The sequence below is a fragment of the Trachypithecus francoisi genome, unplaced genomic scaffold (genome assembly GCF_009764315.1).
Source record: "Trachypithecus francoisi isolate TF-2019V2 unplaced genomic scaffold, Tfra_2.0 Lachesis_group10, whole genome shotgun sequence".
In the NCBI taxonomy this organism is placed as follows: Eukaryota; Metazoa; Chordata; class Mammalia; order Primates; family Cercopithecidae; genus Trachypithecus; species Trachypithecus francoisi.
The window spans coordinates 78,502,576-78,527,741 of record NW_022681455.1 but is presented as its reverse complement, the minus strand read 5'-3'; the positions used below and the strand labels follow the sequence as shown (position 1 = coordinate 78,527,741).

The following is a 25,166-nucleotide window of genomic DNA, read 5'->3' as shown; positions in this document are numbered from 1 at the left end:
GCTCACCCTCACCCAAGAGAGAGTAGGGAGGGAGGTCTGGCTGGAGACAAGGTAGAGAAGTAACAGTCCTCGATTTCAATGGCTTTGCAGCACTATTTGAGTTGGATCTGTTGGGAGGCAATAGGGAGTCATCAAGGGGCATTAAACATTAAAGGGTTTTACTAATAAGAAACTTATTAGTGGCTCACGCCTGTAATCCCAGCACTTTGGGAGGCTGAGGTGGGCAGATAGCTTGAGTCCAGGAGTTCAAGACCAGCCTGGGCAACATGGGGAGACTCCATCTCTACAAAAATACAAAAAAAATTAGCCAGGCGCTGTGGCACGTGCCTGCTGTCCCAGCTACCTGGGAGTCTGAGGTGGGTGTATTGTTTGAGCCCAAGAGGTCAAGGCTGCAGTGAGTGGAGATTGTGCCACTGCTCTCCAGCCTGGGCAACAGAGCAAGATCCTGTTTCAAAAAAAAAAAAGAAAGAAAGGAAGGAAGGAAAGAAGGAAGGAAGGAAGGAAGGAAGGAAAGAAGAAACTTGGTATGTTTTCCCCCAAACCACAGACATCCCTGAAGGTACAAGAGGTGGGGGGTGAAGAACAGAGGGTCCTGTATACCTCAGTGAAACTCTCAAATAAGGATTGGTATTGGAGCTTTTTCATTTATACAATTTCACAAGAGACAGCAGAAATGCTGAGAGGTAACAACCTCCCACACAATGCACACCCTCCTCCACATCGTGGGTTAGCAGAGGGAAGGTCCCACGGGATCTGGATGTCCAAGAACATTAGAAAATTCTTTGGTGCAAATGGCTCAGCTGCCCGCTCCCCAAGGCCACCTCTCTAATGGACATTCTGTTCCACCATGGGACCCGCGTTCTCTCAGCAGATGCAGTGTTGAAGTGGCAGCATCTGTACCAGAAGATGTGGACAGACAGGGAACAGTCCATGCCCAGAGGACAATGTCTAATTACCCAGGGGCCCTCGGGAAGCAATTTTCTGTGGTTGGAGAAATTGTTTTTTGTACCTCCAGCCCAAGCACACAGCCAAATGACATGTAGGTCAAGGAGGCGTAATTATATGGAAATGGAAATGGTTTTATGTTTGGGAACTTCTGAACACCCACCTCTGCACCCTGGGAGGAGGCACAGAGAAAGCGGCTTCCAACCTGCTCCAGCTGAGTTCTGCAGGTGAAGGTAGTTTGCTTCCTCATGACTCTGGAGGAGTTTGCTGCTTTTCTGTTTTCAGGACACGTGCCTGTGTGTCACAGAGAAAAAGAAGCAATGCCTTCTCCGCTCAGTGGTAACGAATGTGGGTGCTGGATCCAGAGCTGATACGTACTTGCTGTGTGACGTTGGGCAAGTTACCGACCTTCTCTGTGCCTCTGTTTCCTCACCTCTAAAATGAGACTAGTATTGGGGTACATAACAAGCACCACTGGAATCTTGGCCCCTGTGCCAGTCTCCATCCCATTTTACTCGCCCCTCCTGCCCACCATATGTGGGCTGAAAGAAACCAGTGTCTTTCAAGCTTCCTAAACAAACCACACTCACTCCAGCCTCTGGGCCTTTGCCTATGCAGTTCTCTCCTCTTCTAACACTTCCCGCATCTACTCTGTCTGGATGACTCTTGTCCATCATTCATGAACCAGCTTGTCCAGCCACCAGTGATGATAGGTCGATGCCCCCAGCCTTTGCCTGTAATCTTGTCTATGACAAAACACACTAACTTCCTTTTTCCTCTGGAATACCGTTTCCAAGACAGAACAGAGAAAGTGTCAGGAGAAAAAGCCAGCAGTTCTCTGCCCCACCTTAGAAATAAGAGAACACGGGAATCATAATAGCAGAAGCAGCAATCATGGTGAGGATGGTGCTGCTGCTGCTGATGATACATGATTCTATAACTTTTTCTTCCAGAAGGAAAATAATCTTTATAATAAAAAATAATAGCTTCCATTGAACAATCTCTTATTATAAGCTAGAAATGGGAATAAGTGTTTTTAAAAATTATTAATTTTCAGTTCCAGAGTACATGAGCAGGATGTGCAGGTTTGTTGCACAGATAAATGGTGCGTCATGGTGGTTTGCTGCACCTATCAATCCGTCACCTAGGTATTAAGCCCAGTATGCATTAGCTATTTTTCCCAATGCTCTCTCTCCCCTAGGTGTTTTATAAGTAATAGTCATGGCAGCTCCCCTCACTTTGAAGGTAGGTGTTAATGGACTCTATTTAGGAGGGTCAGGATTGGGTTTAGAGACTTGCCCAAGGTTATATAGCTGGTAAGTTGAAGAGGTGAAATTTGAAGCCGGGTCTGTTCAACTCTAATGGGTCACTTGTTAGACTTCAAGAGAAGACATGGGGACCATTGTTTTCACTGACACCCAAATCAGATGCAGGACAGAACTTGTGCCCATCGGCCTGCAGGTCTACCCGTGACATGGGCATCATTGTTGGGTGCTCTCTACTCCGAGGTACCCAGACCTTCCTAGCTGCCCCAGGAAGAAGAGGATCTTCCCTGGCTGCCTAGGGTTTCCTTGAATGAATAGGACACTCCTTGGATGGGCAAGGGTGGGTTTCTTTCTTGGCAGAGGGAGCCGCAAGTGCAAAATCAAGGAAGTGTGAAAGTATGTTGTGTTTGCAGAACTGTAAAACGACAGGCTTGGCTGGCGTGTGGACCGCAGGGAAATGAGGGATGAGAATTCAAGAATCCAATGTGATAACCTCAGTGAAATTGCTTTGCAAACTCCCAAGGTTGTTGTGGGGACCTAAGGAGATAACACATGTGAAGCGGTTTTGCAGAGTGGATAAGCATTAGACAAATGTTAATTATCACGAGATATTTCAGAGGTAGCCTGATTGGTATCGAGAGCGAGATAGCAGAAAATTAAAATATCTGCTAATTTCTCTTCAATCCACATTCTCAAAAGCATTCATAGATGAAGAATTCCAATTTCATTGCTCTCATCTTCTTCTTTTTTTTTTTCAGATGAATAGATTGTAATAAATTTCAGAAGCTAATAAAAATTCAGCCAATTTCCTGGTCATCATCAATTACACAACCAGGTTTTGAGACGCGGAGTAATATTTTGTTGCCTGCCTGTAAGATCACATGCAGAAAATTCTTCATCAAATTACCTCTCAGATCCATTTTGTCTTATTTTTTTCTGTGGTCATCCTGACACTGGGGGCTTTGGGAGGGCAGATACGTGTCTGTCTTGTTTAGGGCCACATTCTTAGTCCCTAGCACAGTACCTGACACACAGTAGGAACTTGACAAATATTTGTTTAATGCAGCACCTGAGTCTAGATGTCATCATTTTATACTTGAGTCACTGCAGGGACTTCTTAGCTCTGTGTTACCAAAGTCATTCTGTTTGTGCTGAAAAACTCAGTATGTGTTCCTTATTCTAGCAAAATACTCTCGGTGAAATTAACTAATCCCAAATACTAATGCTACTAGTAAAGAATCCAAACCTGCAGATTAGCCAAAGTCATCAGGTAGGAAACTAAAATAAGAGGTGTAGCAATTGGAGAAGGCACGATTGTTCTTATCAATTTTTTTTTTCCAGGCAATGTAATCACATGCTTAGAAAACCCAAGAGAATTAACTGAAAAGTTATTAGAGCCAGCAAGAGCATCATCAAGAGGACCAAAGCGCAAACGTATCAGTAATGGCTAGTTAGAAAATAGAATGGGAAAAAGATTCCATTTAACAATGTTCTTTTTTTTTTTTTAACTTTTATTTTAGGTTCAGGGGTACATCATGTGCGGGTTTGTTACATAGGTAAACTTGTCATGGAGGTTTTGTTTTACAGATTTCCTTCCTGCCTGCCTTCCTTCCTTCCTTCCTTCCTTCCTCTCCTTCTTTACTTTCCTTCTTTTTTTTTTTTTTGACAGAGTCTTGCTCTGTGGCCCAGGCTGGAGTGCAGTGGTGTGATCTTGGCTCACTGTAGCCTTGACCTCCCAGGTTCCAGTGATTCTCGTGCCTCTGTTTCCCAAGAAGCTGGGACTACAGGTTCACACCACTATGCCTGGCTAATTTTTTTTATTTTTAGTAGAGATGGGATTTTGCCATGTTGGCCAGGCTGGTCTTGAACTCCTGGCCTCAAACGATCCACCCACCTCAATTTCCAAAAGTGCTGGGATTACAGGTGTGAACCACTGTGCCCAGCCCCAGATTGTTTTATCATCCAGGTATTAAGCCTAGTACCTATTAGTTATTTTTTCTGATCCCCTACATCCTCCCACCCTCCACCCTCTGGTAGGCCCCAATGTGTGTTGTTCCATTCTATGTGTCAATGTGTTCTCATCATTTAGCTCCCACTTAGAAGTGCGAACATGCAGTATTTGGTTTTCTGTTCCTGTGTTAGTTTGCTAAGGATGATGGTCTCTTCTTTGCAGGCACATGGATAGAGCTGAAGGCCATTATCTTTAGCAAACTGACACAGGAAGATTTACAACATTATTCATGCCCATAACCAAGGCGGGCTACACTTGGAGCAGAGGTGGGGAGAATTGCCTCCTTTCCAGCTCTGGGCTGTGCACTCTGTCTCCTGGGTCCCCAAACAGCTCTACCTGTGTCCAGAGTCTCACAAGACCTCCCACACAACTGTTCTGCCAATTTCTGGCTCTTTCCAATGTACAAAACAGAGCTCGAACCTAGTCCACCGGATGGGAGAATTAGATGCCACTCTCATTAACAATTTCAACCTCCTCTCAGAAAAAAAAAACTACCTCGTTTGTGGAGATGTACCTTTGTGTCCAACATGGACAGCCTTTATCATTCTATCTCCCAGAAGTGGGTGTCTCAACCCCACGTCTCCATTTCCAAAGACAGGGATGACTGTTTCATGAACATACTCACTTGACTGAGCTTAGAACCAGACAACTTCCTTCCCAAAAACACTATTAAAATTCTCACCTCTTGCTGCTGTTCAGCAGATGGGAGCACAGGCTCTAGCACCTGCTGCTTGGGTCTGAACCTTGGCTTTGAGCTATTTAGCAATTTGTCATGTGCCTCAGTTTTCTCATCTGTAGAATGGGGTAATAGCATCTATCTCATAGGGTTAGAAGGACTAAATTAGTTAATATGGGTAATGGGTTTAAAACTATCTAACATGTAGTGGAAACTCAATGTTAATTATAATTGTGGTAAATGACTATTAGTTTAGTGTCCACCATTAAGAAGTCAGCAATCTTACTATCCATGTTTCAGCCACGGATACTGTGAAATGAGGGAATGTGGTGGTGGAAAGGTATGAATGCTGTATTTGGCCACCAATCTGAGGCTATGCCATCATGCTGTCAACCCCACACTTTCCCCAGCACTGCTCCCCAACCCAAGACTGGAGTTAATGCACTTCCATTTTTGTTCCATGGTACACTGGGCTTTCTTTTTGCACATTACACATCAGTCTTCACAGTAATGTGATTTACTTCTGCATCTCTCCAACTAGACTTTGCCCTTCCTGAGGGTAGGAACCCAGATTTATTTGCCTTTGTGGCGCCAGTAGCTATCACACAATTTACAGATGAATGAACAATGGAAGGTCCTAGTAGAATTCAGAGGGGTGTCTTCATTTTGGAGGTCATTCCTGCCTTCGACAGCTTTGTGTCTATATGGGAATGATGAGCTCTGGGTGTGAGATCCAAGAATGTAGCTTTGGTTTTCAGTCCTGCCTACTAGCAGTAGCTTAGGAGAGTCTCTTAACTCTTCTGAGCTTTCAGTTTCATAATGGATGAGCTCTTTGTAAATTTTAATTCACTTTGCACATTGGTCAGCACTTTATTAACATTAATAGTTATAATTGATGACTCTTTTTAAGCATTAGGAATAGAGTCTGGCACATAATAGGTGGTCAATAAACATTCACTACGTGAACTGGATTTGGAATTCTAAGTACTTGACTGAAATTGAGCCCACTTAAGGCTGAGAAAGCAAACCTTAGAAGGAAGGATCTGGAAGAGGAGAACTTTTTTTCAGGGGGATTGTTTTATCACAATATTCTTTTTAAGGAAGAGGGAACTCAATTTTCATTTTGTAGATTAGGTGTGGGGTGTAGAGGAAATTCACCTACCTGTCCTTGCTTAAAAATAATCTCAAGTAATTAAAACATCTGCTTGGGAAGAGGGTAATGGGGATGATGTTGGGAGAATCATCATTCAGGAAGGAAGACACAGTTCCTCAAAACAGCTGCAAAGTCCATGCTGGGAGGACGAACCAAGACAGAGAGGTCTGTAGACACAGCATTTTTCTTGTCCTGTGCCCTGAATACCAATGTCTGCAGTGGGCCCAATGGCAAGCACAGAACGTAAGCAGCGACATGCAGGCTGGTTGCATCTCAGCTCTGCTGCTCACTGGCTGAATTACCTTGGGCAGGCCACTTTACTTCTCAGAGCCAAATGGGCATGATGGAAGTACCAGTCTCACTGGCACTGCTGTAAAGATTAAATACGGCAACATGGAGCAACATTTTGGTTTAGTGCTTGGCTCAGAGTAAGTACTCAAATGGTAATGGTGGTGATGATGATGATGAAGATAGTTATGATCAAGACATTGTCTTCAGTATTCTTGGAGGCTAGTATGAAGATTACATTTATGGGATTAAGAAGATAGTCATCTATCCATCTATTCCATCCCTCCCTTCCTCCCTCCCTGCATCCATCCCTCCATCCATCTATAAATCCACCCACCCATCCATCCAATACCTACCAGGCCCCCTACCCTGTGCCAAGGCCCACCAGAGGACACTGGAGCCAAGGGTTGACTTAGACTCCATGCCTACTGTCAAGGGTACACAGTCTAATTCCGCATCTTTTCAATGTTCCTATGCAGAGATAAGCCCTTCCCCCAGTCCCCACAGGAATTTAAATGCCCTCATCCCTCACCATCCTCACCCCATTGTAGAACTAGTCTCATTTCATTATGATGATCAATTTTCCCTTCTACCTAACTAAAGCGTGACTTCTTTTAGGACAAAGGCCATTTCATGTGCATCTTTGTCTTTCCCTGCATCATTATCCCCTGTAGTCCCTGGCACAAAGTAGGGCCTCATGAAATGAAACCTGGTCCTTGATAATGCAGCCTAAAGAGTCCAGGTGAGGATCCACTAGGAAATTCTTGTCAGTTTTTATAAAAGGGACTCTTCTATTGGTTAAATGCCTACTGTATGCCAAGCACTCTATGTATATTATATCACATATTCCCTTCAATAAGATGGGCACTCTTCCTTATTTTACAGGTATATAGAGGTTAAGAGAATGTATAACCAGCAAGAAAGTCCAGACGGAACTCAAATCCAGGTGGTACAGCCCTTCTTTCTTTCAGGAAAGGCATTTAGAATGGCTGGAGAGGAGATAAGACAAATAATGTGATGTTGTAAATGGATGTGGAGTGTGTGTGTGTGTGTGTGTGTGTGTGTATCATATACATAGTCAAATCTGAGGAAGGCATGAACATAGTAAACTCAAATTCCTACAGGGGCAAGGCAGGGAGCAGACATGAGAGAAACAGATTAGGTGTAAAAAAATCTTTGTGTTGGGGGAGGGAATAGGGAGAGGCAGAGCCATTCTTCTCTGGCCTGAAGGTCTATTTTGAGAAGATCCAAGAATCAATCACCTCTTTCTTCCCTCTTCCACGAGCTATGTCTGCCATTTTCAAGATGTCCTTGGAATCTCCACCTTGGTCTTGGGGTCATTATTCCCTTTTCCCTGCCCTGTTATGAGCACTGAATGCAGTCCCAGTGACAATGTCCCTCCGTCACATTGGCCAGAACTCACTCCTTTTTATTTGTCAAATGACAGTGCTGAAGGTGACCTTTTGCTCTGTCGGACAGCAGCCCAGCCCAGGATCTTGTTTTCTCTCTGTTCAGGATTCTTACAGCTGACAGGTGGGTCATTAGCAGGATTCACCCACTGCCACGACCGGGAGGATTGCTCTCCACTGAGCCGCAGGCGCTTCCCACAGCCCTCGAGAGCCGGGCACAGACGTCCTTGGTGTCTGAGGACATCATTATCCTGCTCATTTCTCTGGGCTGTCTGTATTTTGTGTGGAGACTGAAAGTGATGGTGGCTGGGGTGGGAGGAGGATGAGAGAGGGTGGATGTGAACATGACCTCTGAGCTGCATTCCTGTTGGGTGCCAGGCCCTGTGCTGGGCACCCTGGTGATGCTCCTCTCTCTGCCCAGCACCCGTTAGAGCCTTCCTACTGCCACAGCCACCTCCCTCTCTTTGCTAAGCCCCTCTCACCTCTACCCATTTACTCTTTCCATAGCAGCCGGAGAGACTTTTGGAAAACCCAAATTAGATCACATCAACCCTTCAGGGGCTCCTGTGCCTTCTTGCAGCATGTAAGAAGTCAAGTCTCAATTCCCCACCATCACCCACCTAGACCAGCCTGTGCCTCTCTCTTCCCCATCATCTCCTGCCCCTTCTCCCACTTTTTCATTGTACTCTAGCCTCACTGGTCTTTTGTGCCAGTTCATTCTCACCTCTGGGTTACCCTGGCTGTTCCCTGTCTGGTATGTCCTTCCCCTTACGCCTCCCCTGGCTGATTCCACCTCATTATACAGGTCTCTGCTCGAACATCACCACTTTGGAACACCCTTTCTTGACCACCCAACCTAATGGAGCTCCCTATCACCTTACTCCGTATGATCTCCATGGCACATGTCAGTATCTGAAATGGTTTTGTGTGTGCATTGACTTCCCTGCCTGCTGCTCATCTCCCTGCTTACGCAGGGACTTCTTTGTATTTTCCTTTGCTTTTCTCCCACTGCCTAGAAGAGTGCTTGGTACATGATGGGCTCATGCATATGAGCTAAGTGAACACAGTTGATCTTATCACCCTCATTCCCAGATGAGGAAACTGAGGCTCGAAGAAAGGGAAATTACCTGCTCACAGTCTTGCAGCTAATAAAGTTGCAGCACTGAATTCAAGCCCAGGTGTGTCCTATCCCTAAACCATTGTTATCTCCATGATGTCCTCTGCCAGGAAGAAGGGGTGTTCTGGAAGGGTTATGGGTGTGGAGGGAGGACACAAGGCAGAACCGCAGTCTGTGAGGGCCAGGAGTGTGGGTCCCTGATTCCTTTAAGGGATGCCCACCTCGACCCTCCTTATGACACCACCCGTCTTGTGCTCTCTCTCCAACCACTGCCCCTTCCACCACATTCCAGGGAAGACATTGCTTCCTTTCAGGAGGCAGATGATGGATCTTGTCAGCAGCTCTGTGGAGCTGAACTGTGGTGAGGCTGGAACGCTAAAAGTTAAAAGTTGCAGCTAGAACAGAACCATGGCCATTCTACACCTTTGGCTGCAGGGTGTGTGTGTGTGTGTGTGTGTGTCTGTGTGTGGTGTATGTGTGCATCTGTGTGTCTATATGTTTGTGTATCTCTGTGTGTGGTGTGTATCTGCACGTATGTCTCTGTGTGTGCATCTCTATGTGTGCATGTTGATGTGTGCTTCTGTGTGTCTATATGTGTGTGTGTCTCTGCATGTGGTGTGTGTCTGCACGTTTGTCTGTGTGGGTCTGCATCTGTGTGTCTGGGTGTGCATGCTTGTGTGTGTGTCTGTTGGTCTGGGTAGAGTCCCACCACTGAAATGATGAGGCTGATCGCGTGCTTTGCACTTAGCTGAAAATAAGAAATGTCTGTGGCTGAAAAGCAATTCCCCTAGCTGTATCCGTGGTTGCCAAACAAGCGGGGAAAGAAAAGAAGTCACTAGTGGACATGTCAGTTCATACTCTGTAGAATGTGTTGTCCTAACTCAGGGTCAATTTACCTGCTTCTGTAAGGTGCTGACCTCCTGTTTCACTCTGCTTGCATCTGACACCATGTATCCCCTTTCTCCTTTTTTGGTCACTCCAGACACTCTGGCCTTCTTGCTGTCCTGATATGTGTGTACCAGTCCCCTCCTGCCTCAGGGTCATGGCACAGCCTGCTCCCTTTTCTCCCTCCCTTCCACTCTTCCCTTCCTTGTCCTTCAGATTTTGATCACTCCTTCTTGAGGGGAGCTTTCCTTGAGTTCTCTTGTCTGGGTCAAGTTCTTCAGTGATAAGCTCTCACAGCACCAGGCAGCTCTCTTTCATGACATTTTCTCTGTTGCACTTTTACATTTATTTGGGTTTCTGATCATGCTGGTCTTTCCCGGATGTGTGTGTGTGTGTGTGTGTGTGTGTGTGTGTGTGTTGTGTGTAAATGCTACAAGGGCAAAAAAAACGGGTCTTTTTTGGCTCACCATGTACATGCCAGGCCTAGAATGGATGGATGGACATGTGGATGGATGGATGGATGGATGGATGGATGGATGGATGTGTGGATGGATGGATGGATGGATGGATGTGTGGACAGATGGATGGATAGATGCATGGACATATGGATGGATAGATGCGTGGATGGATAGATGAATCGATGGGTGGATAGATGGATGGATGTGTGGGCGGATGTATATATGCATGAATGGATGGCTGGATAAATGAGTCAATGAATGCAGGTGCATTGTCTGATTGTGCTCTCTGGTTTATCTTCGCATCCCTCTTTGCCATGGGGCAAAATGAAAACACACATTTGAGGTTAAAATTCCTAGCTTCCTCTCAATGGAGTCCAGCAGGTCATGATCATCACTTAAGGAAAGCATAAGCCATTCTGCTTCCGCTTTATAGAAAAGCAAAGATCCTGGGTCACTCATACAGTAAAATTCCCTCCCTTTGAATTGTACTAGGATCTAAGGTAGTCACCTTCTCCCCACGCCTGACCCTACCATCTTTACATTTCCCTTGGTAGAGGTGGAGGCAGGAGGGTTATTCATGCTGCTGCAATGGCCAAAGCACACTGGATTTGGAATCCCAGAGATTTGGGGTCAAGGCCCAGCTGTGCTGCTAATTAGCTATGTATGCATCCCTGGGGAATTTCCTTTCCCTCTCAGCCTCAGTTTTTCCATCAAGGGCATTGTAGGCCAGGTGCAGGGTCTTGTGCCTATAATCCCAGAGCTTTGGGAGACTGAGGCAGGAGGATTACTTAAGGCCAGGAGTTCGAGACCAGCCTGGGCAACATAGTGAGACCCCCCCATCTCTAAATTAAATATACTTTTTAAAAAGGACATTGTATTAGAACAGTGTTCCCCAGACTTTAGTGATTGTCCTACTGCAAAGGATTGAATGTGTTCCCCACTGAACTTGTATTTTGAAGTCCTAACCCCCAATGTGATGAGATTAGGAAATGGGGCTTTTGGGAGTTGATTAGGTCCTGAGATGGAGCCTTTATGAATGGAATTAGTGCCTTTATAAAAGGGACTCCAGAGGGCTCTCTTCCTCTCTTTCCCCCGTGAGAGGATACAACAAGTCAGGAATCGGCAACCTGGAAGAGGGCCTTTCCCAGAGCCTGACTGCTGTGGCGCCCTGATCTCAGACTTTGAGCTTTCAGAACTGCGAGATGTAAATTTCTGTGGTATATAAGCACCCTAGTCTATGGTACTTTGTTACAGCAGCCCAAACAGACTAAGACACCCATCAACGTTGTGATTTTTGCTGCATTCTTGTGTCACCAGGACTATCATTTATTTGGCATTTTGTTTGAAAGTGATTTGCCTTTTTTCCCTTAAATTTACATTTTATATAATTCTGCTGCCCAATATAAATGTGAGTCATATATGCAATTAAAATTTTCCTAGTAGCCACATTAATAAAGTAAAAAGAGGCAGAAGGTAATTTTAACAATATATTTTATTTAACTATGTACATCCAAAATGTAATTTATGTAAATTATCGATGAGATATTTCACTTTTTTTCATGCTAAATCTTCAAACTCTGATGTGCATTTCATGCTTCCAGCACATATCTCTATGGATGATAAATTTTCATTGGAAGTCTCTGACTTCTATTTAGATGTCATAAAATGTATGATTGAAAGAGTAGATTCACATACTCAAATTGTTCCAAGTATACAGGCATTTTCTACTAACTGAATTGAGTATGCGATTTTAGTTGTAAATTAATTGAAATGAAATGAAATAAAAAATTCAGTTCCACAGTTGCACTAGTCAAATGTCAAATGCTCACTAGCTACATGCAGCTAGTGGTTATTCTATTGGATAGCACATGTATATAACCACCCCCGATCAAAAATCAGCCTCCCTTCCCCGTTGTAAACAGGAGGTAGCCTTAAACAGAAATACAATCACAATACAAGAGTCACATTAAACTCCAGCTAGGTGCTTCTGCCTGCCAAGGTCAGAGCCCAAGGCTTGCTCTGTGTCTATTCAAAAGAGAGATTTAAACTGAGTGCAGTGGCATGTGCCTGTAGTCCTATCTACTCAGGAGGCTGAGATGGGAGGATCACTGGAGCCCAGGAGTTCAAGGCTGCAGTGAGCTATGAGTGAGCCACTGCACTCCAGCCTGGGCGACAGAGTGAGCCCCTGTCTGAAAAAAAAAGGAAAAGGGGGAGATTTAGCACATATTTAAAAAGGTGTTAAACATACACTAGCACCAAGCTGAAGCTTTCCCTTTGATGGAATCCGAAGGATTAAGACAGCTGAAAAGAGATTCAATGCTACAGACTTGTACCACCTAAAATAATCCTATATACCAACAAAACAAACCAAAAATATCTAGACAATCGTTCTGAGCTCTCAAATCTCCCAGTCTCTTTTTCCTTTACTCCTATTCTTTTGCTTCCTCCTAAGAGACTGCTAGCAGTGTGATTTCGTGCAAAGTGAACTGAGACTTGGGAAAAGTAAGTTCTGGTTAAGACTCTGCTATTCTGTATTAGTCCATTCTCACACTGCTACAAAGACATACCTGAGACTAGGTAATTTATAAAGGAAAGAGATTTAATTGACTCACAGTTCCACATGGCTGGGGAGGCCTCAGGAAACTTACAGAGGGCGGCAGGAAAGAGAGAGCTAGCAAGAGCAGGGAAAACTGCCTTATAAAACCATCGGATCTTATGATAACTCACTCTCTATCATGAGAAAAGCATGGGGGAAACCACCCCTTAATCTAATAATTTTCCTTCAGGTCGCTCCCTAAACACCTGGAGATTACAATTCAAGATGAGATTTGGGTGGGGACACAAACTTCAACCATATCCCATTCCTAGCTCTGCAGATTCCTCATTTCATAAAATGGGGATGTTTGGGCTCATAGAAAACACGGCAGCCATTACTGCTCACACCTGTAATCCCACTACTTTGGGAAGCCGAGGTGGGTGGATCACTTGAGACCGGGAGTTCAAGACCAGCCTGGCCAACATGGTGAAACCCTGTCTCTACCAAAAACACAAAAAATTAGCTGGGGATGGTGGCTATAATTCCACCTACTTGGGAGGCTGAGGCAGGAGAATCACTTGAACCTGGGAGGTGGAGCTTGCAGTGAACTGAAATGGCACCACTGCACTCCACACTCCAGCCTAGGTGACACACTGGGACTCTGTCTCAAAGAACAACAAAAAAAGTTAAATAAGTTAATGCATTTGAAGTGTTTTGAAGAATTCTTAGTACATAGTAATGGCTAGTACCAGACACTGTGCCCCATGCAACCCTGAATTATCTCATTTCAGCCACATCATGAACCCTGTGAGAAAGGAACTACAGATAGGAACACTCAGGCTCAGAAAAGGTGAATCCACTTGCCAGAGCCCCATTAATAGGAAACGATGAGGCTGGAATTTGAACACAGGTCTGAGGGCCACGGAGCCTACATCCTGATCCACCATGCTGGCAGGTTGTAAGGACACTTCCTGTTCCCCCACCCCCCGCCAAAATGGTGGATTTGTGTTTCAGGGTGTTGTTAGCATGCAATTTGTGGTATTTTTGGAGTTCTTTATTCCAGGTTATCCCAAATCCCTGGTTTCATGGGTTGGCATGCTTTTCCACTTTAGCCACATATTTCTCTGTGTCTCCATCCCTGTTTTTCCTCAATCCTCCCTCTAGATTCTTCTTCTTTTTTTCTCCACCCCTGTAACTCCATTGGTGTTTTTTGGTGGTTCTTGCAGCTTTTCCAACCCCTGAGTTTGTGAATTGGCAGTGTGGTGGGCCATATCCAGTCTGCAGATATGTTTGGTTTGGCTCACAAAGTGTTGGCTCACATCGTGTTTTTGAAATTTTTGAATTAGTGGCCAACATGTGAAACGATGGACATTTCATATGAAAATCTAGATTTCTAGATTTTTTGAACAACTTGGCAACACCGAACCACTGGCTGGAAAGTGGAGTGGCAGTGGCACTTTCTAGCTCCCTCAGTCCCTAGCTTTCCTGTTGTGGTCACTCCCATCTCTCTCGACCTGGTCTGAATGCTGGTTATCATTGAGGAGCGTTTGCTGCTGCTTTCTTATATGAAAGCCGAGAAGCGGTACTGAATACTGCCCTGTCATTTCTTCACTGTGTGACCTTGGGGAAGCGTCTCAAAGTTCTCACCTGAAAAACGGGTGTAATGTATACATGCCTCAAAGAATCGTCAAAGAATCATTATAAGTTAAATGAGGCCAGGCGCAGAGGCTCACACCTGTAATCCCAGCACTTTGGGAAGCTGGGGTGGGCGGATCACTCGAGGCCAGGAGTTTGAGATCAGCCTGGCCAAAATGGTGAAACCCCATCTCTACTAAAAATGCAAAAAATAAGCCGGGCATGGTTGCGCACGGCTGTAATTCCGGCTGCTCGGGAGGCTGAGACAGGGGAATCGCTTGAACCTGAGAGATGGAGCTTGCAGTGAGCTGAAATCGTGCCACTGCACTCCACACTCCAGTATGGGCGACACAGTGAGACTGTCTCAAAAAAAAGTTAAATAAGTTAATGCATTTGAAGTGTTTTGAAGAATGCTTAGTATATAGTAAGCACTATAAGTGTGTTAGCAATTATTAAGAGGAATAGTTTGGGTTTTTTGGTTTGTTTTGTACATCTGTTTCTATAACTGAGAGAAAATAAGAGATGAGGAGAGCCACAAGCTTTCAGAAAAACAGCAGAGAAGCATGATTCTTTGGGTAAGTGAAGCATTTCTTAAAAACTAGACTATTTTGTTCATTTACATTATCTGACTGCTCCGTTTAAATATTTGAATTCAAGACATCTGGCCACTATCATTTCATGGTGCCCTCTGCGGGGCTGGCACTGGCTATCACCATTTGCCAATACGTTTCAGATCCACATGGAGGTTCAGAGGCAGGACCCTTTCTGTTCATGATTCTGACTGCAGTATCCAGGACAACCTTGCTGGTGGTGCTTGTCGGTCTCTGCCAGCTGTAGCTGAAGGCCATTTCATGTTCTGCACTGATATTATTTCTGGGCGTTTCACTGAATCACAGGCAACTCTTTTAGGGTGACAAATTCCCTAGGCTTATGATGGAATTGATTGCTTAATCCATGGGATCATTCTCTTCTAGTTTGTCAGGGCATGTTATTTCATTTCCACTTTGAGTGAAATTGTGGATTCACGGAAAAGACCTATGTACAGAGTGATGTGTGGCTACAGGGCATTTACAAGGCTTGAGCACGTGGACATGTTAGACAATAAAACAATGCGAGTGACTATTCGCCAAGCTCCTACAATGTGGAAGGCACTGTGAGAAGCCTTTTCATATTTTATTTCTAATCGCCACAGCAACCAATCCAGGGCACAGAAGGTTAATAGCGTTTACTGAACTCTTACTTTATGTGAGAGTGAACACGTGCCAAGAATAGTGCTAAGCATTTTATAATTTCATTTAATCCCCAAAACAGCCCAATGAGAGAAGTATTGTTATTCCATCTCACAGCCAAAGAAACTGAGACTCAGAGAGGGTGAGAAATGTGCCCAAGGTCACAGATTAGTAGTCAGGGGAGCAGGATTCAAAGCCAGTCAGTTTGACTTCAGAGACCACTGCTTAACTGCTAAACTCAACTGCCCACTTTCTTGCAGATGGGAAAACCGGGGCTCAGAGAGGTGAAGTGTTATACCTGCGATCACACAGCAAACACGGTTAAGATACAGGATTTAAATCCATGACCAGTTCCGAAGCAATGTATTTTACACTCAGCCTCACAAAGCAAAACTAACATGATCGTTACAGAAACTAAGCAGGAGCGAAAACTACAAAAGTGCTGTACTGGACCCCAGACCAAAGCCAGCCCAGGCAGCCTCCAGCATAGCTACATCATTGGTCTATGCTCATGTCCTGTCCATGGGGCCATGTCTCCAACTACGGCAACACAGCAGAACCTGGCTCTCCTGGGCCTTTTAGAGACGCATTAAGAATAACTTGGCCAAGGTCACACAGTGAATTATTGCCAGAGCAAACCTGGAATGATGAAGTGCTCTTTTTCTCACTGCTATAATAGGATTCCTATAGTCAAATGTGCCTAAGGATGAGTCATACAGGTTACAGAGGTCAATTAGGCACGCTATTAGGGACTATTCAGAATTGGAGTGCCGGCTGGGCACAGTGGCTCTTGCCCGTAATCCCAGCACTTTGGGAGGCTAAGGCAGGTGGATCACCTGAGGTCGGGAGTTTGAGACCAGCCTGACCAATGTGGAGAAACCCCGTCTCTACTAAAAATACAAAATTAGCCAGGTGTGGTGGTGCATGCCTGTAATCCCAGCTACTCGGGAGGCTGAGGAAGAAGAATTGCTGAGCTGAGATTGTGCCATTGCACTCCAGCCTGGGCAACTAAAGGAAAACTCCATCTCAAAAAAAAAAAAAAAAAAAAAAAAAAGGAATTGGAGTGCCTATGTGCTTTTGAAAGGGGGGCAGCCAACCAAGAAACTATGATTCAAACACACAATGGAATACAATACAGCTGTGTAAAAGAATGTGAAAGCTTTATATAGACCATCATGGATGATTAATATATTAAGAGGAAAAAGAGTAAATGTAGGACAATGTGTATAATGTGCTCATTTTGGGGACAGTGAATAAAAGGGAGAGTTGAAGTCCATAATTCATATTTTCTTGGATATGCATGAAGATACCCTGAAAGAATACATAAGAAACTAAAACACTGATAACAGTGGTTACCTCTGTGGTGATGGATTTGAGAAGTGGCGAACAGGAGAAAGTGATGGAAGAGAGACTTTCCAATGTGTACCTTTTTATATTTTTAGGTTTTGAGTCACATGAATATCATTATCTATTTAATGCAAAAAAAAAAAAAAAAAGAAGAAGAAGAAGAAAGGAAAAATAAAATAAAGCAAGCAGCTATTCCTTAGCTTCAGAAAATTGCTTCCTTCTGGGCATGTGAATCTAATGTCAATTCTTCTAGTGTTTTTAAGGGAACTTGGAAATCTATTTTATAAAATTTCCAATTTTTGATTTCAAATTGTTCACTGATAGTATATAAAAATACAATAGGTTTTTACATACTAACCATGTATCCTGCAAACATGCTGAACTCACTTATTAGTTCATAGGAGTTTTTTCGGTGTGGAGTTTTTGTGATTTTCTAGGAAGGCCATTGTATCATCTGTGAACCAAAACTACTTAATTCCTTTCTTTCTGTATAAATTTTATTTCTTTTTCTTGCCTTATTGCACTGGCTAGGACTTCTTCCAGTATGATGTTTCATAGTAGTGGTGAGAGCAGTCATCCTTGCCTTATTCTAGGTCTTAGGGAAAAAGCATTCAGTTTTTTATCTTTAAATGTGTTGTAACATGTAAATTATTTATAGATGCCCTTTATCAAGTTAAATAAGTTGTTTTTCTCTTCCTAGTTTGATGAGTTTTTATCACAAATGGATGTTAAATTTTGTCAAATGCTTTCTCTGCATCTATTGAGATGGATCATATGGCTTTAAATTTTTTTTTAGTTTGTTAATATGATTAGTTATACTGAGTGATTTTCACATGTTGAGCCAGTGTTGTATTCCTGGGATAAACTCAAGTTGATTCTGATTTGTTATTCCTCTTATATATTGCTGGATTCAAATTGCTAATATTTTGTTGATGATTTTTGTGTCTATGTTCATGAGGAATATTTGGTTGTAGTTTTCTTTTTTTGTAATGTCTTTGTCCGGTTTTGATAAAGCTGGTGTCACAAAGTGAGTTGGGACTTTTTCCTAATTTTTAAATGATGAAAAAATAACTTACAGAGTGCTTACCATATTCCAGGCATTGCGCTCAGTGCTTAGCCCATTTAATCTTCACAGCAACCCTATGAAGTGTAGACTATTCTTATAATCACCCCCAGTTTAAACAGAGAAACTGAGGCACAAACTGGTTAAAGTCATTAGCCCAAGGTCACATAACTTGTAAGCAGCACAGCCAGGACTCAGACCCCAGAGGTCCAGCTCCAGAGTGTGTCCTTTAACCTGTTTATTCCATTTTCTCTCATTAAAAATATTTACAAGGTAAAGAAAACATATCTGCAGGCCTCAGTCCAGCTGACAGGTCACCAGTCTTCTACTTCTAGTGAACAACAATGGTAACTACCATGCGTCAGGCTTATTTACTATCTGCCAGGCTACAGACTCATCATCTGCCTTCATCTTGCGCCAACTCTCAAAGGCAGATGTTACAGATGTTATCATCCTCACTTGGCAGTGGCGGAAATGCATCCTTCTGCTGGGCAGCATTCAGTTTCAACCATCATCTCTTTCATCACCTTGTCTTTCTGCACATCCATGGCACTCTTTAGAAGGTAATTTTTTAAAAATCTCTCAAGTCTCAGTTTAATTTCGTGCTGCCCCTTCCTTATCAAGCTGGTTCACCTATCCTCCCTCTCACTCTCTTCCCCCAGGGGCTCAAGTTCATCATTTTCTCCTGCATTGCTGTCTCTTTTGCACTGTCTCATTCCAGTTGGCCCAATGAGTGTCCCAATCCTTCCTTTTCGGCTCCGCTGACTTATTTTGTGTGTCTCGAGAAGTGAGAAACATCTCGCTTACTTAGAAAGGAGGAGGAAAGAGGGAAAGTGGTGGAGTTTTAGGAACAGGTGGGACACCAATTTTCTCCACGGAGCACAGAAATGAGGGACCGAGGTTAGTTCAAACAACTGCCTGGCAGTAATGAAGGCAAAGCCATAGAATGAAATTGCACTGCTTGCTTTATTGCACTGTTTAATAAGGCAGTATGTTTGCATGCTAACCTGACAGTGCGACCATAGATAAGATGCTCCGTTTCTCTGAGTCTTAGTTTGTTCATTGTAAAATGAGTTCGAAGACAGGCATAGGTCGCAGAGGTATGACAGGGATTAAGTGCAATAATATAGGTGACAGAGATCCGGTATGGAGAAGTCACTGAGTGAGGAATAAGTGCTTTTCTCAGACAAGGCACTGTGCTAAGTCATTTTTACATAGATGATCTTATTTAATATATACCACCTGTGTGGGTAACAGGTACTGCTGTTACCCCCATTTTGCAGATGGGGAAAATTATGGTGGAGAGAGGTGAAGAGTTCTTAAGTGGTAAAGCTGTACCCATATTTTGCATTAGAATTCCTTTGATCCTACACCAACCAGTTAAAAATTAGACTGTCTAGGGCAATCCCCTAGCTCTTCCTCCCAACCTAGAGACTGAAGGTAGTCAGAGACATCTACCACTTTCCTGTGATACTAGCTCTGCTGTTGCTAAACATTCAGGTGCTCCCCATCCATCCCTCAGTTCCCACCCACGTCTCCAACCACTACTGCGAGAATTTGGGAAACCTGGGGTGAGTCCACTGCCAGGAATAGTGATTCATTTAAAATCTCAGTTTTCAACAGTATGAGCAAGGCCTGCGGTCTGTTACTCCACACCCAGCAAAGCTGCGTCTCCCAGTCAGTGGTGGAGTAATGAGAGTTTGCTAATTGCTGGTGGCTGGGGAGGGGAGGTGATGGGTGGGGACCACTGTGGTGAGCTCAGCACACAGAGTTACATGCTGACCTGAATGCTTTATTCTGTGTATCTCAGTCCCTCCTCTGGTCACTGGTGGGGCTGTTCAAGCAGACCCCCCTCTTTACAACCTGATTGGCTTCATAATAACTATGACTGCAGCAGTGCAGTGTCAATCAATGAATGTCAGGCACCAAGGCGAGCGTTTCACTTGTGCCATCATCTCCAGCAACATCCTTACTTCTCAACACCACTCCAGGGGATAGCTATTCTCATAATTCCCATTTTACAGTTGTGGAAACTGAGGCACAGAGACATGAGAAGCCTGCAACCTAACCCCAGCAGAACCCGGATTAACACTCACTCTTCATTGCCAGGACATACTTGTCTCCCCTTATGATTTTAAGAGAATGACTTAAAGAATTCACCTTTGAACCAGCCTTGCAGGCTGTTAACGAAACTGCTAACAGACCAAGACTTTTGGATAAGCCTGGCCTCCCCAACCATTCTTCTCTAGGTTGCTAGGTCCTTATGCATCCATCTTCTGCCTCTGGAATCATGCGCTTCCATCTGGGAGCCCCTGGAACTCAGAGACTGCATCCTAGAAGTCTTTGTGTCCTTTTGACACCCAGTTAATACTTGGCACACCACAGTGGCCAAAACTATTAGTTGAGGATACAAAGACATCAACAACAGCCAAATCCTAATCCTAGCTTCATGCTTTTAAGTTCTCAAGCTCTGGGCTAAGCCTGCGGCTAGCACAGTGCCTGGCATATGGTAGATGTCAATGCTGTGTGTTAGGAATGCCCCAGCTGGTATAGGAGATGGGATGTGAAGGTGTGAGGTACCTTGGCTTTCACCTTGAGGTCTTTGAAGGTCTAAGCTTTTCCTCATTTTCTTCATCCTCTTGTCCCTGCTTTGAACTCTTGAAGGGTCAACCTCTGCTTGTCTTTGTCTCTGTCCCTTAAATGGTTTCATTAGAAAAGCCTGGGATAGTGAGTGAGTGGCTACCTCACTCGGTAGAGGAGGTGCAAGGGTGGGTGGATTGTGGGGTGGGGGGCGTTCTGATGGGAATGCTGAGGGGGAAAGTGATTCTGACACTTTTCCAGTTCAGCAAGCATCACCAAATAACCAACCTCAAAAACTCATTTCCGAAAGCAGTGCTCTTGGGAGAGAAGCTCTGAAGGGCTGAAGAGGGGAGGTAGAACCTGGACTGAAATCAATCCCAGCTCAAGGTAATTACAGGACATGTGCTACCAACCCAGCAGGGCAAATCAGAGGCTAACCTGCTCTCCTAGGGCAGTCGGGGCGATTAGTTAGGAATAAAAGCCTCATCACTGACTGGGGGAGAGAGGCTCACACATTAGTAAACTTGCGCTTTCTCATGCCTGCCAAATTTGAGAGAGGGGATTTATTGAAACAATCTCATCAGGAGCCCTGACTGCCAAGTTGAATGTTTTGGAAAGGAAATCTCAGCCAGGCTCTCAGAAATCCAGCTCCCAAGTTCCCAGGATAGCAAGATGCTAAGGTTCGCAGACTAAGAGATGACTGGGGAGATGATGCTAAGATTTTAGGGTGTACACTGTATTATTTTTCTCTCTTTATCTCCACTTCTTTCAGTCCCTCTCTCCTCTCTGCATGCAGGTAATCTTTAGGAATCTATCTGCCACTGAGACTGCCTGTGAGGAGGGTCCACCCAAAGCTGGAGCCCCAGGAAAAAACCTGTCTCTCTCTCTCCCTCTCTTGCACACAGCCCAGGCAAGCACTCCCTCCTTCTCGGCAGCTCAGCTCTCTTCAGGAATTCAGCACAAGTCTCAGCCACACTTTGAAAAGGACATTAAGATGTGAGACCAGCCAGACATCCGCAGCAGCGTGAGCTGCCCAGGGTGGGTAAACCTGGAGGCCAAGCCAGGGGGCCAGCCATGTCCTCAAGGAGACTGTGACGCCCTGAGGTGGCAGTCACCGCAGGCTGCCCTGTGTGTCTCTGCACCCTTGCCCTGGCCAGGGCACGGTCCCAGAGCCAACCCCTGATTCTCCTTAGCCAGCTGGGAGACCCTTTTCTTGCTAGGCATCCTTTCTCCATGCCAGTGCCCCCCCCCCCCCCCCCACCAAGCAAGAGAGTGCTCAGTGTCAGGGTCTCCAGCTTCATCTCGTGTCAGGCAGAGGGGCAGAGGTGCCCCAAGTAGGGTGGACGTGCCGGGGCCACGGGAGAAGGGAAGCCTCTGCGAAGCCTTCTGTCCAGAACATACAGTCAAGCCAAACACACACACAGCCTTCTACGCCCCGACCCCATGAAAGCCGCCCCCTCCAGACGCGCGCACAAATGCACCTTCGAATCCACGCTCACACGCCAAGCCCATCGCCCGCCGTCACAGTCATGAAACACACACACACACACACACACACACACACACACACACACACGGTCCCCAGCCAGGGCACAGCAACTTCCTTCCCCCCATGTGGAAATCTCTGCAGTTAACCTTAAAGCTTAAACTTTTTCCGAGGGGGTGCCAGGGAACGCACGGGGAAGGACGGGGGATTCTGGGCAGGGTTACCCGGCGCTTGGGGTTCCTGGCTTCCCTCCCTCTCCCCCACGCCCCTCACCTGGTAAACCGAGGCACAGCAAGAGGCTGTAGTAGACCACGGGCACGAAGCCCAAGCCGCAGGCCGAGCCGGGGGACCACCAAGACAGCGAGCTGTTGGCTGCGAGGTGGGCGTGCGTGTGCTCCATGAGCGCGCCCCTCGCTCCCCTCGCCGCTTCGCGCCCGGCCTGCCAGCCCGACTCTGGTCGCCGGCTCGGTGGTGGCGGCGGCGGAGGCAGCAGCTGGAGCAGCAGCGCCTCTCTCACCGCAGGACTGGCTCCTATCCTTGGCCGTGATCCCCTCTTCTCGCTCCGCACCTGCCTGCCTGGAGTCCCGGCTCAGCCCTCCCGCAGGGCGCGGGGCGCAGGGTGCGGGGCGCGCGGCGCGGGGCCTCGGGAGGGGCTCCCGGAGCCCGTCTGTGCGCCTCCCACCTCGGACCCGCTCCACTCCCGCCTCAAAGCCGGGGGGCTGGGACGCCGCTCCCCGCAGCCAATCAGCGGCTGCCTGGACGCGGAGTCTGTGTAGGGTGGGAGGGATGCGGGAGAGGAGGGGGTCCCAGCCGCCTCGCTTGGCATCAGTTTCAGGGGAGAAGATGCAGTTAGATCTGGGAACCCCGAAGGAAGACCGGGGTGGAAAACAGGCTACCCCCATATCCAACCCCGAGGGAGGGGCGTGGTGTGGGTGGGATCTGCCTCTCCCGCAGCTGCTCTTCACTCCTCCAGCGTGTCCTCAGTTTGCCTTTCTCCACTCTCCTCGCAGCCACCTCTCTTGCCCCTTGCCAATGCTTCCAGTCCATCTCCAGAGAGAGGATTCTACACCTAGGGCAAAGAATGGGGGAAGGGGTGGGGCTGTTGGAGCAGCGAGGATGCTAAAGGGTTGTCGGTTTTCCTGGACCAGGGGAGCTGAGCTTGCTGGCTCTGGAAAGAGGGGTGCGTGCATCCCTGTGCGTGTGTGTGGCGACTCTGGGGGTGGCCGCCGGTGGACTGTCCCCTAACTAGAGTGCGTTTGAAGAGGATACAGACTGGCTAAGAGAAGCCCCTCCTGCATGCCGCCCTTCAGTCAGGGATAAGGATGTTGCAGCCACTCAAACACGCACTCGCCCACGCTCACACAAAGACACACAATACCCAGGCATGCGGTGTACTCACACTCTCACTCATGCACTCCCATCCCACATCCAAATCCTTGAAAACACGCAGGCATCCTCATCACCGTACACAAGACCACACCCACAGGGCACTCCAAACTTGCACAAACGCACCTGGGAGTCATGGGGGCTTGTCTAGAGTGCTTGAAGGTTGTGTGAAGGGTAGCATTGGTAAAGCAGGTGGGATCCAAGCAATGTGTGCGTGGTCCTTTATCCTCAGGGCAGACAGGTGGAGGGTTCCTGGTGTGGCCACTACAGACTTTAGGAGAGGGGGAGAGAGAGAGAGAGAGAGAGAGAGATCTGTCTGGGGCTCAAGACAGTGAGTGTGAGAGAGTTAAAGATTCTGCAGGAGTACCCAGGCCAGGCATCCCCAGGAGCAGACTGTAGCAGCTGCCTATGCAAAGAGCTGTGATGAGTCTGAGAAGCCTAAGACCCCGCCCCCGCTGCTTCCCAACGCCCCTCACCCCTCTATCACATCCATTCCTGGAGAGAAGTAACTGGCTGAGCTTTCCCCAGCCTTTTCCAGGTCTCCCAACGTGGAGCGGACCCCTGGCCCTCAAGACTAGCAAAGAGCATGTATCTAGTTCTTGTCTTTGTTAGGGGTTACCCTAGGCAGGGATGGAGGACACTCTAGGGCAGAGTGGAAATCTCCAAAGCATACAGAACCAGACAGTCTGCATAAGGGGGGCATCTACTGGATCTAGCTGGGTCTGTAGTAAGCAAGGAGGCACGTGGCCCCACAAAAGGGCAGATTACGGAGTCACATGGACTCAGCCCAGTGAGGCCAGGGCTGAGATTTCAGACCCCATTAGATGCTGAAATTTTATTGTGACCTCTCTCGATTAACTGTGACTACTGCAAACACAAAGAAAACAAGAACACCGCTGCAATGATGAATAAAGCAGTGGCTGGCCATTGTAGAAGCTCAATAAATAATTGTTTAAAAACCTATAGATTGGATTGGTCTGCAGGCGGTTAGACTGAGATGAGAAGTTGGGGCTAGCCAGGGGTGGAGGGATATGTATGTGATCTGACAAAGCCCTCCTAGTCTCTTCAGAGATGCCCTCTGCATTGTGAATGATGGATAAGGCTTCCGGGCTTTTGCACTGGCCATTCCCTTTGCCTGGAAGGCTCTTCCTCTGCACAGCTGCAGGAAGCTGTTTCCTCACCTTCTTAGGGTCTTTGCTTATATGTCCTTTTCTCTTTGAAGCTTTCCCTTATGATCCTATTTACCATTGAAATCTCTACTCTCCTCCCTATTGAAATCTCCATTCCTCTCCCACCTCAAAGTATTCACATCCTCTGTCCCTCCCTGCTTAATTTTTCTGCATAGTGTGTAGCACTATCAGCAGACCATACACATTGTATTTATTTATTTTACTTTCTCTTAGAAAGGCAAGGCCTTTTGTCTGTGTTGTTCCTGGTTGTATCTCAGCTTCACACAGTGCCTGCATGCTGCAGACTCTCAATAGATGTTGAAAGAATGAAAGGACTCAGCACTCAGGGCCTGCAGGGAGATGAGTTTACCTTTGTTTGTCCTTGCAGGCCAGGGTCTCAGAATGCTGTTGGGGTTAGGGGGATTTAGCATATAATGATCATATATGACTAGTCACTCCAAAAACGATTTGAGTGATTTGAATTCTGGGGCTCTAGTTAGAGACTCTTCACAGAACTACAGACTTAAC

At 46.1% G+C, this 25,166-nt stretch overlaps 1 protein-coding gene across 2 annotated transcripts in view; it reads right to left on the bottom strand.

Annotated features, from left to right (window-relative positions):
• GPR139 (G protein-coupled receptor 139) overlaps positions 1–22,781 on the bottom strand; it is a 45,668-nt gene extending 22,887 nt beyond the window's left edge. The window contains exons 1-2 of one of the 2 annotated variants that reach the window (XM_033217845.1): positions 22,357–22,642; positions 19,801–19,899 (exon numbers count right to left, since the gene is read on the bottom strand). Coding sequence is in view for 1 of the 2 variants with exons in the window: in XM_033217844.1 (XP_033073735.1) it covers positions 22,357–22,483 (127 nt within the window). In the remaining variant the exon portion in view is untranslated. Of the gene's footprint in view, positions 1–19,800; positions 19,900–22,356 lie in introns of both variants that reach the window. The other variant, XM_033217844.1, reaches the window with a different exon arrangement.
• Between the last annotated feature and the right edge of the window lie 2,385 nt (positions 22,782–25,166).